General features: G+C 44.5%; 1 protein-coding gene across 2 annotated transcripts in view; it reads right to left on the reverse strand.

The window, feature by feature from the left end:
* Positions 1–3,750: 3,750 nt before the first annotated feature.
* The window catches only part of XPNPEP1 (X-prolyl aminopeptidase 1), a 31,645-nt gene continuing 17,143 nt past the window's right edge, over positions 3,751–18,252 (reverse strand). For both annotated transcript variants that reach the window (XM_068398443.1, XM_068398444.1), the window contains exons 11-21: positions 14,595–14,684; positions 13,215–13,265; positions 11,989–12,047; positions 11,224–11,301; positions 10,617–10,688; positions 8,756–8,816; positions 7,847–7,916; positions 7,061–7,234; positions 6,122–6,198; positions 5,311–5,409; positions 3,751–4,306 (exon numbers count right to left, since the gene is read on the reverse strand). In XM_068398443.1, the coding sequence (XP_068254544.1) occupies positions 4,178–4,306; positions 5,311–5,409; positions 6,122–6,198; positions 7,061–7,234; positions 7,847–7,916; positions 8,756–8,816; positions 10,617–10,688; positions 11,224–11,301; positions 11,989–12,047; positions 13,215–13,265; positions 14,595–14,684 (960 nt within the window). In that variant the 3' untranslated portion in view covers positions 3,751–4,177. The remainder of the gene's footprint in view (positions 4,307–5,310; positions 5,410–6,121; positions 6,199–7,060; positions 7,235–7,846; positions 7,917–8,755; positions 8,817–10,616; positions 10,689–11,223; positions 11,302–11,988; positions 12,048–13,214; positions 13,266–14,594; positions 14,685–18,252) is intronic.

Genomic DNA, 18,252 nt, shown 5'->3' on the forward strand with positions numbered 1-18,252 from the left:
AGGAGCCTCATTCAGCCTCTCATGAGCATCTTCCAAAATGTAGGTGTCCTCCATGTTGTCCTCAGCCACACACTACCCAAAGGAGATCCCTCAGAGCACCACATGACAGGGAAAAGAAGTAGCAGCAAAGGAAAGAAGATGTCATCTCCTGATCCCCAGGACAGCTTTAACGTTTGGCTGCTCCAATCACCTGGCTCTCACTCTCACTATCTGCTGAAGGAACCACAGAAATAAGCACCCATGCCCCACAACACACTCCAGTCCCTCATCATTACTGGGCAACTAATTGACTGTGTGCAGCTTGAATGTCAGGCTGTTTTGATGGGTTTGCTGAGAAGAGATCCTCAGCAACGATGATCTCAGAAGTTTTCTTTTCCTTTCTAAGGCTGGGCTGGGGTAAATCAAAACTTGCTCCAATAGCTGTCGTGCAAAGTGATGGGTTTAACAGTCATGCGAACAATAGTGGGGTTTCCATTACAGATGAGTTATGAGTCATTTAAGTTAAAAAACAACTGGATTTTACTGCTGCCAGGCACACTTAAGGTAGTATCCACAGACTGAGGAAGGAGGGGTGACTGTGGAGAAGCCAAGCAGTCATCTGGCTTATGGAGGGAAGGAGCGTTTGTTGCTGGTGACAAATGAATATGAATCTATCTGCTCAAGGAGAAATGGTCTATTTGCCTCAAAAGCCTTGTACACCAACAGGCACATGGCCAATGCACACGTCATGATTCGTGATTGAATGGTAAGGCCAATGTGGATTTTGCTCACTGAAAAATAGGGTCTGTCTCCTGCTGTAATGTTTTTATTCCAAGGGAAACAAAGAATTTCATAGCCCTCAAACAGTAATAGCATAGCTGGAGCTTTCTAGCACAAACATTGACAAACAGCTGGGCAGGGGACAGTGAGGGAAGTGCTCTGGTGACATAAATCAGGGTGATCACAGGGACCTTGAGTATGGTTTGCATTTGCTGAAGTCCCATCCCATGGGTAGAAAAAGGATCAGGTGGTGGTGAGGCACAACTGCCTGCAGAGCTCCTGGGTTGAATGAAGTAATAGGACCGGACGGGCTTACCCCAGCAAGCACCCCTGTAAGAAAGGCTGTATGAGGAGCGGAAATGTGCTTTGCAGCATCATCTAAAACTGTGAAACACCCACTGGGTTAATAATACTGCAAAACCGAATAGCTTAAAAATAGACCATTAAGTATATTGTTATTGAAAACGCCCCTTCCTTCCCACAACAACAACAAAAAAAGCCTCTATGGAAATATTTTTTTTTAAATAAAATTACATTTCTCACTTGAGCAGCATAATTTTATGGTCCTTTCTGTGGATGGCACTCATACAAAAATAAAACCCAGACCTGATAGAAACTTGGTTTCCATTCATCCTTTTTCTTGCTCCTCTCTTATTTTTTTCCTTCCACCAGGAGAGGGGGAGAGAACACCCAGGGAAAGCAGGCACTGATGAAATATGTCAAAACTGGAAGAAGGAAAAAAAAAAAAGAAGCCAAGTTTAATTTCCATTGGAAACCTGAAGCTCAGACAGGAAGGGGTATAAAATGTATATTTTCAAGGAGTGAATAGGGAGAGAGACAAATGCCTTAGAGTTAGGAATACGTGTCAGCCAAGCCCCCAGGAAATGTCCCATCTCCCTCTGCTGAGGTGCCAAAATCCAAGAAAGGGGTAAAAATCTCTGAGCCGTGACCAAGCTGCAGTGAGAGAAACCCCGCAACAAAAGTCCACAGGGTTGAGATGGCATGGAGGGATGAGCTGGGGAGTGAAGGACAGGAGGTATCTGCTGAGGCTCCCTGGGCTGGTGCCTAGAGAAGGCAAGTCTGGATTGCCCCACTTCTGTCCCTGTGTGTTGGAGGGGAGACTTTGGGGTGGGAAAGAGCCATGAATTTCTGCAGTCTGGGTGGGAATGGCCCCAGGTGCGCATCTGACTGTAAAGAGGGAATCGAGGTGGGGAAAACGTCCAACAAGGCTATTCAAACCTAGTGAATTGCATTTGGTGTCACGTCCCCCATCCCCACTGAGGAGCCTGAGCCAACCACAGCAGCTTTGGCTGAAAGGACAAAAGCTTCCCTGGATGTTGTGATTCACCATTTGGTAGAAATCCTCCTCTTCTGCCTTCTCATGGGAAACGCCCTTGAGTTTGAGGAGAGACCTACCCAAGCTGGGTCTTTGCCACGACATCTGTGATGCTGTTCTTGGGGACATCTGTGGTCAGCAGTGCAGCCCCGCCATCCGTGGGTCTACACTGACCGGCAGAGTCATCTGCTTGAACTTCCACCATCCCCCTGGAGAGCAGCTGCCTTCCAGCCCCACAGGCCTCGTACCCGGCCGAGTGAGGCTGCGGCGTTGGGCTGGCAGTTCCGCCATCGTTCAGCCTCACCACATGCACAGCGATTTTGCTGGGAAAGTCCCGATTTGTCACAGCACAACCTGTTCCAAGACCCCTCGCTTGTCCTTTGACCCTGTAGCACAGTCAGTACCTACAGAAGCAACAGGCACCTTTGGTAGGAACGTTTTCCCTGATCTGTTCTAGTCGATAGCACATACTCATGAGACGCTGTCGACTGGGTGACGTGTGAGCCGGATTTCCCCCAGACACAGCTGAGATGAAAGCCAATACCTCGAGGTGGTGGTGGGAAACCACTTGGATATTTAAATACACTTAGCTTTCTGCAGAGGCTGGGCTGTGAAAATGACCTGTTAAAGCACCTACTGCACTTCTGGTTTATCACCTTCTTGGGTAACATAGCTAGGAGACCAGGCAACTTTGTTTCTCTTCCCAGTCCTTTTCTGTTTGGCTACATCCAGAACTCTGGAGGGAAACACCAGAGCCATTTAACAGAGAGTAAATGGCATTTAACAGAGATTAATATTTCCCTCTCAGAGTTTCTTTGGGAGAGGAGGGAAGAAAATTCTGTATATGAACATTTCCATGTGCACAGAACACGTCTTTAAAATACCAGGATTTCGAGTTGCTGTTACCCAATCGCTCTTTTTAGATCCAATATTGAACTTGAGTTTGATCAAAACACTTTCAGTGTAAATGTTAAGAATGATGACTTTTAGTACCTTTTAGTAAACATATTCTCACCCCATCATGTAACATTATGGACCATGCTTTGATGCGCCTGCACACAGTGATTTTCAGAAGACTGCAGAGCAGAGAACTCCCTCTCCACGAGACGAAGCTCTCGTACCTGTGTTTAACTTGCAGTAGCTCCCTTAACCACTAGATGCCTTTGTGCACTGCCTGGCAACCCAGAGCACGGTTCCTCATGGCCAAGGCCAGGCTGATTTTGAACCAAAGTTGCACCGAGGCCTTCTTTTGTCCATTGTATGCATTATTTTTAACTTAATAATTGCTTTATGTCCAGGAAGAGCTGTAATTCCATGATATTGCCCACGCATCCTGCACTGCCAAGGGTTATACAAGTACTCAGTAAGTCATAACAATAAACATAAGTACTGGCCTCGGTGCTCTGCACACACAAACCTCTGCTGAGTGTCACCACATCCCTTCCACGACCTATTACAAAGCACAGGCAGAACTGACTGCTCCTGTCAGGCCTCTCCACAACATCTGCCCAGTGCCTAGCACAGGGCAGCCCTATACATCTTCACTGTCTGAGCTGGATGCAGACATAAAGATGGAATTATCTGGTTCTCGCCCTTCTTCAGGTTGTCAAACCCAACGCATCACTGACTGCAAGAGAAGGCAGACAGAGCAAACAGCGGGTTGGAAACTTTTATTCAGTAATCAGTCCTGCTGTGTGGGGAGCATCTTAGCAACTGGAACCCAAGTATGCAAAAATACTGAGTTTTCACAGTGAAAAAGCAGACAGTATAAAATATTCCAGTATTGCCTCTTAGAACCATTATCTCAGTAAGACCCCTGTTTCAAAGGCAACATGCTTAATTATTTTGTTTGCTTTCTATTCCCAACCCCTCCCCTCCAAAAAAAATTGTTTAGAAGTAACCCTCCTTACCCCAACATTACCCACACATGTTGGGGGGAGAGAAACACTACACGAAATCCCCTCCTGATTTCCAAAGCTTTACTGAAGAACATTCTCCCAGTAGTGTCGCGAGCCGAGAAGACGTAGATTATTGTGACACTGAGCGGTCCTGATATTCTACACACCAAAGACAACTGTGGTGCTACTGAACTCTGATGAGAGGCTCTGTCTCCCGGATGAGCCACTGAAGAGCTTCGTGCCGGCCTTGCCTCTCCAGTTCTGCTCCAATTACTTCTCTGCACTTCTGATGGTAGTCGTTCACCCAGTTACACTAGAGAAAGGGAGAGGTATGACATTCAGTGTAAACACAGAAGGGTTGGTGCCCTTCCAGTTTTTGTCCTTGAGCTCTTTGGGACTGAGCTGTTTGTTAGGCTGGGATGGGATCCTCTCCCCAAGAGACAGACCTCTAATATATGGAAGTGACTTGTAAAATTGATGGGGGTAGGAAGTGAAGCAATTCGCCCCGGCTTTTCAGGGGAGACGAGATTCAGTTCAGCTGACAACTCTGCAAATCACTGCCTCCAGCAAGTCAGGCTACCTTGTCACAGTCTAGTAAATAGCTTTGCAAATTTGTAACTCAGCAATGCAGTCTTTAGACACAAGTTGCCCTATTGGTCTGAAGAGGTAACCTTATAGCACATCTTGGTACTCTTCACAGTCCTCTTCAGAAAAAGGAAATGCAAATAGGATTATCATTCAGAAAAGAAGGATGGGCTGAGGCAAAATAAAGACTATTGTAGAAAAACAGGATGAAACACACCACAGTGAATGTAGTGGGAGACCTAAACAGAAAGTTTAGAGCACGAAGCTATTCAGGAAATAAATGCTGCTGAGCAGGTATGACTGAAGTCTGCTGCAGAGTGTGGTGTGGCTGAATGGGATTGGTCATGAGTAGATACAGACAACAATACGGGGCAGTCATTAGTACAAGTCTCTAGGGAGACAGCATGATAGTCTGACAGAAGCAAATTAAGGCAGGAGTAAGAAAAGAGATTATAGTGGCAAATATCATATCAAGGGAACTACCAAAACAACATCATCAGAGGGGTCCTCGCTGCCTTCATCATAGAATAATTGGGATTGGAAAGACCTCTGGAGAGCTCATCTAGTCCACTCTCCCACTTAAAGCTGGATCAAGTTTAAAATTAAGTCAGATTGCTCAGAATTGCTCTCTGGATCTAGGAAATGGAACAGAGGCCAGTGGTTCTTGTAAACAGAACAGAACAAGCTGGTTCTAGTGCAAAGAAGGCAAAGCAAACCTACTGTTTCACTTACCTCTTTTTGTGTCAGCAAATTAACATCAATCATTTTCGTCTGGATTGGAACGAGGGTTAAGGGTTCAAAAGTCAGGCTCCCTCTGTTTTTGAAATTGTACTGCAGCAGAAAGACAAATGGGGTTATAAAGTTTTAGAACAGCTCTAGCCAGATCACACTTACTGCTCGGTTCATGACATCAGTACAGAACAACCCACATAATGTTCAGATGAGAGGGTAGCAACTTACAATAACATGTTTCTTATATCTCAAGCAAAGAATCTCAATATAAACCTTAGTTATTTCTTTCCATGGTCACTTTTTTAAAGGCCATGTCCCGGGTCACAATTGTACAGGACTCAGCTTGATGACTAGATGGTCATTTTCAGTTTGGCATTTCTAAAAGCATAACCCAGCCAGACTGCCAATTACAATGTCAAAATCCATCTGTAGTTTTGTTCCTACTGCCACTGAGGACTCTCTATCAGAGAAGAAAATCCCGACTTGAGAAGATCAATCAACTCTACAGCAAGGACTCCAAGGGGCTGAATAAAGATGCTTCTGGTCTTTGACATCCACACAGAAAACATTTTAAAACAACTTTCACATACACATTTCAACCTATGGAAACTCTGCAGAAGCAGAACTATCTTCTGTGCCCCCATGAGCAAGGGAGACTTAAAATCAGTCTTCACCAAAGCAGGGTTTTGGAGACCAGGAGTCTTGAGTAGGATTCAACTGTCTGCAGTATGGTCCCACCTCAAGTTCCAGTACTTTAAGTTTTACAACCAGTGAGTCATGAAGAAAGGTGCATCTTGAGCAGGTCATTCACCTTGGTTTCAGCAGGGATCACAAGGACAACATTTTCTATTCGTATCCCAAAGGAGCCATCTTCATAATACCCAGGCTCTGCAGAAACAGACAGCAATTAACTAAGCCGCATAGCTGCACTGTGCAAATACTTATTCCCTACGGCCAAACTTCCTCTCCATGGCTTTAGTCCACTGAAGTCACTAAGCAATCTTGACATCAGGCATCCACAGAGGCAAACAAATTTCTGACTCTACTTAATCTGCACAGAAGCTCCAAGCAAGTTGACAGCAAAAGTTCTCAAAGAGAGGAGAAACAAGACAGACAAGCCCTTGAGCTCAGAGAGTCTCCTTACAAGTCAAGGGACAGCACAGAGTACACCAGAAACTCTGAAAACATTAATGTCTTTATGAAAGGCAGGTGGGTATCCCCTTTCCCAAAACACTTATTTTAGAGAGTGCTCCCCTGACTCCGAGAGGACTTCGCAGCCCTGAAGGAATGTAAGTCTCTCAGCAAACCCCAGCAGGCTGTTAATTTACTACTGGAAGAATAAGACATGTAAAGATTTAACAGCTGCCTCAAATAGCAAAGACAGGATTAGCTCCTGAAAGCTTGGTGTCCACCTTGTACTGTAGCCAGCTCTTCCACTGCAGAACGGGAGGCAGCAAGCCAGAGCTGGGCTGGTCAGCAGCACAGCTGTGCTGAGGTTTGCACTGTAGAGAGCAGCAAGCAGGCCTGCAGCACCCTACTCCAAAGATGCTTTATGGAAGGTGAAAGAGCTAAAATCAGAGGGTCTTTACCTAGAGAGCTTAAATGACAATTAAAATAACAAATGGAGGAGGCAGGACCAGAGCTTATGATCCCACCTTTCCTTTACACCATTGTCAGATTTATTCCCTCTGCATCTTAAAGAGCTTGGTCCCTCCCCCAGTAACCAGGGAGAATCACCAATGCTGAATACCATCAGAGACGATCATGCCAGCCTCCAAGGGCTCATCTGCAAAGGTTTTGTAGCTAATGCCACAAGGACCCTCGTGTACATTTAGGAAAGAGCCAACTCCATGTCCTGTCCCGTGCAGGTAATCCAAACCACAGTCCCACAAGGCAGAGCGGGCAAAGGAATCCAGAAGGTGACCTGCAGGCCAAGGGGAAGAGACAGACGTGGAGAGAAAATTCGATCAAGTCAGGCTCTCTCTGAGATGCTGATAATCACTCTGAAGGCTCAAACCTGGAAAACACGCAAAAAAAACCCCAAACAAACAAAAAAAACCACCACCCCCTCAAAAAACCCCACCACCAACCAAAGAAAGCAAGTCATTGGATTGTTAGAAGTTACAGGGCAGATTGGGCAAGTCTGACATTCAAGCCCTTTCTCAAATAGAGAGCCCCCCTCTCTCTCCTGTTACACAGCTCTTCAGAAGATGGTCTGTAACAGAAACATTGCACTGCTGCTTGCTCCATTGGGGTTTTCAGGAAATAATCTAGTGGTTAAATGTCCCACAGAGAATTCAGTACCTTTCTTAAAGGTAGCTGCACTAAGTGAACTCAAAGTAGAAGACCTGCCAATTGTATTTGGTGAACTAATCAGCCAGAATCCAAAATGTTGTGATGGAAACAGATACAGACAGTTACATCAACATCTGCCGAGCACATCTGGACCCATCAACCATAATATTGCTCTCAGATCACTTAATGGCTCTTCAGAGGTCAATGCTGTGGATCAAAACACTCTAACTCACCAACTTACCTTTGGTTCCATTTGGGAAGATGGCTGCACTCACAGCTATATGTCCCTTCAGGACATAGGTGAAGCATTCCTGTCGACAAAAATGTCTGCCATAAGTAAACAGGGAGAGGCAAAACTTTGTCTTTCCCACGAATGGAAAGACTGCATCTTGTACCAAACGGCAGAGGATCTGGAAAGGCTTGCTCATGCTCTCCTGTGGCTGGCAATGCCAAAGCAAACCATGAGCAGAAAGAGTTCAAATTACTCTGAAGATCTTTCTCTACTAATTATGGAGAGTGTGTCACAATCTCAGACCGCAGGTTTAGCAGCAGGATTCACCTGACCTACATGACTGATTTTCTTTGTGGCTGTAGTTTTACTTCCTGAGCATACCCTACAGCATATTTTCATCACTGAGTGAACTATAATGATCAAATTAGTTTTAATTAAAGAAGTAATTTAAAATAAACAAAATTACATTGCTGAATTTCCAACACGGACCTTCTCAGATAAGTCTGAGACTGGTTTTTGATATGGCACACTAGACACAAACCACTGCTGCAGCCTTGCATTAGACACTGAACTTTGCACTAAATTAAACCCCTCTAACTAACTCCCATGCTGGACAAGCCAGTAATGTTTATCCTCAGCCCCCTGATTTTATTACTTCTTAGAGGAGACATGTCACTTTGCACATGAGAGGTGTGCATTTTAAGACAGAAAGGTGTCATTTTCTAAATCATTTAATTTATATTTTGGAAGTCTGACAGCCTCCTTTTCAGTCTTTATCAAAATGGTGTCACATGTTATTAAATAAATTATACTTGATAGAGCACTTTGACTATATAGCAATAGGGCACATTACTAATTTGTTAAAGTATCTCTAATAATAAAGATCAGATCGCAAACGACACTGAGATGCCAGCTTACCTTTTCATAGGCCGACGGTGTGCCAAAATGCATTGTCCTGGTCACATCTGTTGTACCATCTCTTCCAGAGGCAAACAAAGATGCAGGAAGCAAAGAGATAGAGAAGAAAGAAAGATCAACGTGAATGCACAGAAAACCCAGTCACACTGCAGCAAACCAACCAAACTCATAATTGGGTTAAGTCATCTGCTCTGGCTACACAAGACCGATGATATAACAATTCCTCATCTCAAAAAATCCTGAAAACACATGTCCCAGATGTAGAAATAATGATTTACAATTCAAAATGTTATCCTTCATCCATAAGCATCCCAAAGCTCTTCGCAAATTAGAATCTAAACTGCTCATAGAAATTATGCTAATTTGAGGTTTAGCAACCAGTACCTGCCCATTGAGAACAGAACAAAGAAGGCCAAATTTAGACTATTTGTATGGAAGATGATTCATTAGCGGCTTAAAAAATATATACTTATGCACAAATGACAGCTACCAGCTCAGGAAAGGGAAGTGCAAGGGGGTATGGTGTCCCTTTCATCCTCAGGATGTCTTGTTCTAAGATTTCTAGAAGTTATCCAGCATTTGGATAGGGGTCAGTCTGAAGCATCAGAAACTGGCTCTAAGTTCCTTCTACAAATATCATTTTGAGCCTGTTGTCAAAAACACAGAGGCTCTTGAAATAATGAGTTCCCTTTGAAACACTCACTCCTGTGCCTCTGCTTTTCCCCAGCACACACAGGCCATGGTCACAAAGAACTCACGGTTTAACTTCTCAGCAGGGACAAGCGGAGCATCCCTGTCACAATGCTGTGGTAAGTGCCATTGACGTCCAGCTTACATTGTATTCAAAGGGCTGCTTTTCATAGTGGCACTAAGGAAATCGTTAATTAGGCCGTCAGAGAGGAGGAGAAAAAGATCTCCTTGTAAAAATCTTATCAAAGGATGTCTGTATGGTTCTTTTTCAAAGCTTTTCCTGACTGACACAACAAAAAGGCATAGCTCTAAAGACAAAGCTCATCTCAAAGGAGCAGCCAGGTCTGTCCTGCATCTTTCTGAACAAGCCACTTCTCATCTATTTACACTGGTTAAAAACATCACTTCTTTCACTTTCTATGGAGCCAGAGTTCCACAGTAAACAGCTGCAGAGATTGAGGCCACTGAATAGCACTGTCAAAACAGCACTGAGTGAGTCAACAGACATGATGCCTTCCCAAAAACACACCTGAGACCCAAGTGACCACTGGGATGATGAGAAACCCTGCCTCTGAGTCTCTCTCTGGAAAGGCAGAGAACACCACAGGACAGTGCTGCCCTGCTCTTCTGCCCCACCTTGTTCTCTTCTGCCCCACCTTGTTCTGACCTCAACATCAGTCAAATCTGCCCAAGTCCTGGCAGGGCAGGTGCCTCACTCAGCTGCGCAGGCTGCTGTGTAGGCAGCCCAAGGCTAAACCAGGGCAGTAAGGCCTACTCCCTGTTCTCTGCAGCTCTAACACCAATGCGCCAGGTGAGCAGAGCTGCAACAGACAGAAACATGCACCACGATCTGGAGCACAGCTACCATCACACTGGTAATGGGACTCTGATGGGCACTGCACTTTTAGATCTCGTCCCCTACCCCAGACAAGGCTTGTCAACAGCCCTAGTCTGCTGTCCTGAGCCTAGCTCAGGGCCTCCTGTCACGGATCAGTCACTCATTGAGTGATGCACTTGGCTATATTCAGAACCCCACAAACTCCCTCCAGAGGGGATACAACAAACAGGCTCTCTGTGAAACGACATTGTGCTCAAAACTACCCTTTGCCATGCTTGCCACTGCAACTGAGAGCAGAAAACATAGCGATTCAGCACCATTCATCCCACTCACTTGTACTGTGCTCCTGAGTCCAGGAGGTAGATCTCATTCACAGACAGCGTTCTGTTGGTCTCAGGAACTGGCCTGTTCAGTTAAACACAAAGGTTTTTGTTCCACAGTTTTAAGGTCTCCAGCCCATGTCTGCAGTCCAGAAACCATATTAAGTGCAAGCTTGGATGTGTCAGCTCTGATTTCTTGTGACAGTGATGGAAATCCCACACATGCTGAGCCAGGAATCATACTGAGGAGTGTATTTGTCTACAGTAAATAGCACTACAGTAAACAGAATAGATTTGTTGCTTCCAGCAAAACCCTCAACATCTGTTCCTGGACATATTTCAGAACAGTTTGCACTTCATACTTGTCCTTCCCAGACTTCTGCCCCCAAAATAGCCCTTTTCTATGGCCCCTGAGCAGATCAGCATCACAATATATGCACACTGCCAGCAGGGAGATGTTTATTTAGTAAGTGTGGAAGCTCTGGTGGAATAAAGCAAGATGGCAATCAACAGTGACTACAGCTCCCCGGAGTACTCTGTTGTGACTCCACAAAGAAGCCAGACAGCTCATTCCAACTATGTTTGCTGAAGGATGAAAGGAGAAGCTGCGTTTCTCTTACTTGTAGTGAATGATGGCTCCATTTGGACCTGTGCTTGATATGGTAGCAAAACTCAATTCAACAAAGTCTTTCTGTTGGCTGAAAGAAAAGATTGTGATCACTACAGCACAAGTGAGGGGAGTACACCAGGCACCTGGGGCACTTGGAGTGCCCCATCCTCAATTTCACATCACCTCAGCCCTCCCCTTAAACTTGAAAGCCATCTGGGCAAGCACACTTGGGTAGGAGAATTGTACAGATTGAAGCCCTATCCTCCCAATCATGTGGAAACCTGCTTACCCTTTCCTTATAAGCAGAAAATTCACCACCCAGACCACCCAGGGAAGAGATGTCCTGAACAATTTCTTCTTTGTTACTTATTTACTCAAAGGCATTTTTAGAGGTCCTGTTGATATACACATGGGAGTATCTCTCAATACAAATGGTGCTGGTTGTTCATCAGAGGAGGAGGAAATCTAACTAACTCTTACATCAACTCCTCTGTGGTAAGAAAGCAACTGTCTCATATTTAAGTGTCCTAACCTGCGGCACTCCTCATTGCTATCTCAAAAGGAAAGCGGATAGGATCCAGTGGGCTGGGACTTGTATCTCCCAAGAGACCCAATTCTTCCTCAACTCTTTCAAGTGTTCAAAGAAATTGTGTAGTAACAGTTTGTCCTCAGGTAAAATACATCTGCGAGCGAGCTGGATTTCTAAAGAATAAAATAAAAACAAAGGATAAAAACGCCACCCAGAAAACATCCTCACAGGGGATTTACTTTTTACCTGCGAAACTCCTCTGCTTTGTCTGCAGCAATTATTTCAGTTACTGTTCCCTTAGGAACCTAGTGGACAAAGATGTAGGTTGAATTACTACACAAACAAGCAAAGAAAATGCTGTATGCTTAAGCACTGGGCCTCATCTGTGCGTTATGAAATCCAGTCTTGAAGTGGCCTCTTTCCAGCTTTTCTGTCCTCACTCCTCAGTAATGACAAATGCAAACCTAGCAATATTGTGCAGGGCATGTGAGAAGCAGGAAGTAGAGATGGTCACAGCAGGATGGCTGAACCCTGACTAGGGACCAGTTAGTGCGCTATTAACTTCACTGAGATACTTACAGAGGTAACATCTCACCAGGTAACATCTCTTCACAGACAGATGACACTAAGCTTAAATAGTTCTCTCCAGCAGCCCATTGTATTAGCAGAATTTTTATGCTTTTAAATCACAAATGGAAGCAGTTGTAGGAAAAACAAAGGACATTTTAATCTATCAAATGCCTAAAGTAAAACTTAACCTGTGACACAACCTCCCCAGGACTGGACAACAGGCAAAGGGGAGCAAGAGCTAGGTCTCATAACCCCTGAGGCAGACTTCTTGAGGCACTCAGACATGTAAAAAGGCACCTTCTGGAAGTCATCAAGCCATCTCCATAGCAAAGTCAATGGAATCAGACATGCAGTAGCATAGAAGGAGCACAGCTTAGTAAGCTGCTGTGTAACACCTGGCACTCTGCACCTTCACTGTGTACTTCTAACCCAGAGCAAACACAAGTAATTTATCTTTATCTCATTTTCACTGCACATGGGCATGACTGCACCTCTCCATTCATAAATGCCAGATCTATCCATACTGCCAGACAACACTGATTATCATGAGAATAATTGCAAAGTATTGCACCAAACTGGATATTGTTTCATGATTTACACTACCAAACCAGCACAAAACAGTATTAACACTATATTAAGCCTGTTCAGGTAATTTCTCACCTGCTCTGGTTTTGGTCCGTGTAAAATGAATGGGAGTATGTTTTAAAAAAAAAAAATCATTCAGCCTTGGATGGAAGCATGATTGAAACCCCCCCCCAAAAAAAAACAGAGAAAATCCCAACTGTTTCCCCACTTTTAGCTAAGGCACTATAAAGCCTATCAAAACGTTTATGCTAAAGAAGAATTTTACATTGTAGTAAAGTCTCCAAGTTAAAAAAAAAAAAAAAAAATCAATACACTACCTCTTTCTCCAGCCAGTTAAAGAGCTCACACAGGGCAACAGCATCTTTAATCTATGTTAAAATAGGCACAAGAAAAGGGAATTGAGAAGAAAAAAAGATTTATCAAGCCTCAGTATAAACGGTTTTTGATGCAAAAGAATTCGATCTGCAAGTTTCAGAAACACAAACTAAGAGATAATTTAAGAGGTCTTTCCAGGTTCTGCATCTTGTAATTAATACAAGCACTAGAAATTTATCTGGACAATTAAATAAATGTTAATAGAGGTTTACTGCTGGGAAGTATCTTACTGTGAAGAATTACCAAGAACTCAGCAAACACAGGCTTTATCCCACACATGACTTTCAAGTCTCTTTTGCTTCAACACACAAGATCTTGCATTTCAGATCGTGGAAGGAAACCACAGGACACATCTGGTGATGCGACAGGGGAACACACACTTCGGGCACACGGGCACCACACTCTGTCACACAGCTTCGGCTTCTCTCTTGCCTGATGACCCTCATTTTTCTTCCTTTTTTCTACACGCTTGCAGTATGCAGGGGCAAGAAGCAGGAGAGAAGTGTACAAGGGCAAGGCACAATTTTGTCCTCAGGTGGCAGATAACAAAGTATCTCTGCTCAGCACAAGTATTTTTACTTCCCCTTAACTAACAGGGAAAGAAAAGCATTGAAATAGAAAGTAGCAGTTCCTAAGAAACTAGCAGAAAATATGGGACAAGCCCAGAACTGCCAGCCCTGCTTTAACTGGCACATTTCTCCTATTGTGAACTGCTGTCTGAAAATTAACAGGAAATAAACAAGAGAAAACTTCAGCCCTGCCATGAACCTCTTTCACAGGCAGCTGCTTTGCTTGAAAATATGAAGCTACCTGGGAAATCAGCCTCATTTCCAGTGTCATGATGATGACACAAAACCAGAGTGCTTTGAGGACACTGGCTGCTTCTGAACATCTTGGCTTGTGTTTTGCACCATGTGTCAAAGAATTTCTCTGTGTTCTTTAGGCTGTGTTTATTCAAGCAATAACAATTTGAAGACTCCACTAAGAAAGACAACAGAACTAACAAAGGGGCGAGAACAGCCCTTTGAGGGCCCTTACTCTAAACAACACTTCTCAAGTCTGTGTGGTCTTCCAACAGAGCAACGTTGGTTCTTCACACTACTACAAATGTTGTTCTTCACTCCAAGGGAATGCTAAGCATGCAAAAAAACTGCTTCAACAGCAGTACATGTCTGACAGAGAACCGTTTTCATCCTGCCATCCAAATTCTTATTTGCTTTTTAATCCAAAACACTAAAACTGAAAGGAAAATGTAATTTCTTTCCCCAAACATAAAGCAAACCTCTTGTCATGTGCAAGGAGGCTCTCGAGTCTTCACTTACATGTGCTCGTCTCATGCCTTCTGTTTCCGATGTGTTCTTCACAGCTTTTGCAATGCAGATAGGGGTATACGGGGTGAGGTATCGGTAAGCCTGCAGCAGAAGGACAGGGATTACTTGCGGGTGGATTAGTCAGACTACATAATCCTACAGGTTTAATAACTCAGCCTGGCCACAATTGGTACTTTGGAAGTCTCTCTCAGCCTCCAGCACTGTGAGATACTGGTTGCCATTAGTCAGCTAAGTGCACGGGGGAACAAAGAGGAGAAACAGTCCCCAACTGAAGGAAGAACAGCCACAGGGAAATCCAAGGAACTAAAGGGTCAACAGCTTGTCATGAAGCGGGGTGAAGATTTGGATATCCTAAATACCATATATGTCAATGTCTGAGCCATGGTTTTCCTGTTGCTGATGTACACTGAAGGCCCAGAAACAGCCAATGAGAAACACCAATCCCAACTCAGGTTGAACTTAGGGTGTTCAGACCTAAAAAGTCACCTTGACTTGTTACCTGACCATCACCCTCAAGTAGCAGGGAGCAAAGGGTACCCAGAGCAGGTACCAAGCATTGGAGTTGAACCTGGAGGGCCCACCAAGGCTCTGGCTCCTCCAGCACTGAGCATCACCACTTCTAATGATCTCTGACAAACACATCAAGGGCCCAAGAAACATGAAAGGCTTTTTGCAAAGCTGAGCTTTACATGCTGTCCACTTCTGAAAGGAGCTTACATCAGCAGTTTGAGACAAAGCTTTCCTGTGCCTGGACAGGGTGGCCGTGCATTAAGAACTAGCACCTGATCACTTACTGCTGTGCACTTCCCCAAATATCAGCTGTCCTTAGATTAGCAGGAATGCTTGGCTGGTTCTGAGCACATCTTCAGAAATTCACCAACTGAGGTGACTTGCCCAAGCCTTGTCACACTTAGCATCAGAAGAAGGAACAAAAAAAGAAGTCTTTTGCCCCACAGTTCTCTGCTCTACTCATTATATATCAGGAGATGGGATAAGCACCTACACAAGCACAGCCCAAGCAACACACTGTTCTCCTATTCTCAACGCATCAGCATACAAATAAACACCACTCAAATTCATGGGAAAGGCCTGATAGACCCTCAGCAAAGACCAATTTCACACAAATCCTACAGGCATACAGCTTCCAAATTCTTAAAAATAGCAAGACCATTACACTAGATTATGCAGAAACTAAAGTACTGAAGAAGCCACAAGAAAGTCAGAAAAGTCTTTGTATCAGTCAGGACAAAACTTCTCAACAGTCGGATTCTTAGATTGGCTTGTCTTTTACAGATCCTGGCAGGTTCTATCAATCTTCTGTGAAAAGCATATTTACATGCAGCTGTAGGCAAATCTATAAAGGGTTTGCAGATTTGTTTAATAATGGACTGGATTTTTGCCAGTGTCAATATTTGGCTTTGATGGAGACAGACAGTAAATGGACTTCCAGCACTGGGGTTCTTCAAAGCACCCCAGATCAGTTGCTCAGCTGGTGAAAAGTGGTGTAGAGCTGGAGAAAAACACCCAGCATGAGGAACTGGGAAACCTTTGGCTTTCAGCGACTCTCTAAATGGTGTTAAATCAAGACATTTCAGTCCTTCCTCTCCTGCTTTCTATTGCACAGAGTTCCTTGAGCCAGGGACTCTCCCATTGCATGCAGAGGGCATGTAGCACTGTAATGACTCAGTATCAGCCAAAACTTCCAGAGGTAAATAATGTCACTACAACTCATTACATTCCTTAATCTAGGTCAGACCTGCTGTACTTCTCCATATGGATGGTCTGCGCAAATCATCTACGGCAACTTACCCAAACTAAGGTTAATCCATTGACTCCAGCTACACCAAGGGGTATTCTGCTCTGAAGTCAACAGAGCAACAACAATTTATCCTGAATGCTTCACAGACTCTACACTTTCTGCTACTCTGAACGAAAGAGAGCAGGCAAAATGCCAGTATTCTGTATTAAAAGGCCATTTGCAGCTAGAAATGTATTGACCATGTCAGAAGATTTAACCCTAAGCAGGGACAAAACACTGTCTATCTTGCTCATGTATATGTCTTGTTGGTTTTTAAAACTAAAAAAAAAAAACCACACAAGGCAAACTGCACATTTCCCTCAAGTCAGTGCAAAGGCACAGAGAGTCACATCCCATATTAAAGGGATACGTTGAAAGCAACAAAACTTTCCAGACCTGTTTGGTTTTACCATCTGTCCTGATGCACCAAGTGCAACGAAGCTATTCAGGTATATAAATGAATGTCTTCACTGGAGAAAAATAATGCATGGTTCCTGCTATTTGGCCGTGAGAGCTGGAGAGTTTAAGCAGAGATTTGTCCTGGTATCAAACTGTGGTAGCCTGGGGATACATAAACAGACCCTGCTTTTGGGATTTTGTCTTCTGGAAGACACAAAGCTGAGACCACTGTTAAAATTCCTGTATACAGAAAAAGCCTTCAGGCCCCATGAGTTAGCTCTGTTGCCATGGGTATGGCTGTATCATACACACACCTGCAGTACAACCATGCAGTACACAAAACAGGCAGGAGATATCTGCCTGACAGGTGGAGGCAGAAACCTGCTGGTGAGGGTATGCAGACTTGCAGCCAAACACTTTTTACAGTTTAGTTCTTCCTTCGGCGACCCCTTCATCTGAGCCCTGTGATTCTCATGCGGGAAGCCTGGACTGTTTAGTAACCCAGCACAAGCACAGATTCTGTTTAGCAGGTCTGTTCTTCCAAGGCAACATCTGGAAAATACCCACTGGTCCCTGACTCCCAGCCATATTTACTACCAGTATCTGTTAGGTACTAGATATCGCTCTAAACTGGATGGCATTCCAGAGAATGTGATCTCTAGCAAACATGAGATGTACACAAGATGCACGGAAACCAGTTTATTCGTCCACAGCTGCTGCTGTGTCCTTCCCTTAGTATCTCCTTTCATGACTATTGGAATATTAGGTGGACTGCAGGACTCCCAGACAGCCAAGTTCAAGTACAAGGGTAAGATACAGCAAGTACAGCTGTACAGAAATTATTCTGATGGTACAACTGTCCCTCAGCAGATGCACTCACTGCATGGACAACCTGTGCCTGCAGGTTATCTGCGTCCTCACAAGGTTCCCTGCCGCAACAACTCCGTCGCCCTGTCCCTCCTGTCTTCGGTATAAGACGTCACACATTGCCTGATATCCTTAAGCCACTGAAATAAATAAGGGGAACCATCTTCAGACACTCAGATAAAGTCCAATGCCCCCTCCCAAAAGTCCTGCTCAACTTTCCTGCCTCAGTTTCTGCAAGTTTGCAGCTCTTACTGCTGGTCCACGTAAGGCTGGTGCTCCAGCCGTGGGCAGAATGACCCAAGTTCACCCTGCTCCCTCTCTCCCTCCCCTCTCTCACTGTACTTGTCTTATCTTAAGCTGACAATTCTTTGGGTAAATCGGCTTATCGAGTTGGAAGGCCAGCTCCAGCAAGAGCAACCCCAGGATTAACAACCCCTTGATACCCCAGCATGGCTGGATCCCTTCTGCACAAGCCCAGCCTGCATCATGCTTTGCAGAGGGGAAGCTGAGGCCAGCTGCCCTCATTAAGACCGTTCCTGACCATGCTGAGCAGAGAGGAGAGGAGTATTTTCCCTTGCAAGGGCC

The sequence above is a fragment of the Nyctibius grandis genome, chromosome 4 (genome assembly GCF_013368605.1).
Source record: "Nyctibius grandis isolate bNycGra1 chromosome 4, bNycGra1.pri, whole genome shotgun sequence".
Lineage (NCBI taxonomy): Eukaryota > Metazoa > Chordata > Aves > Nyctibiiformes > Nyctibiidae > Nyctibius > Nyctibius grandis.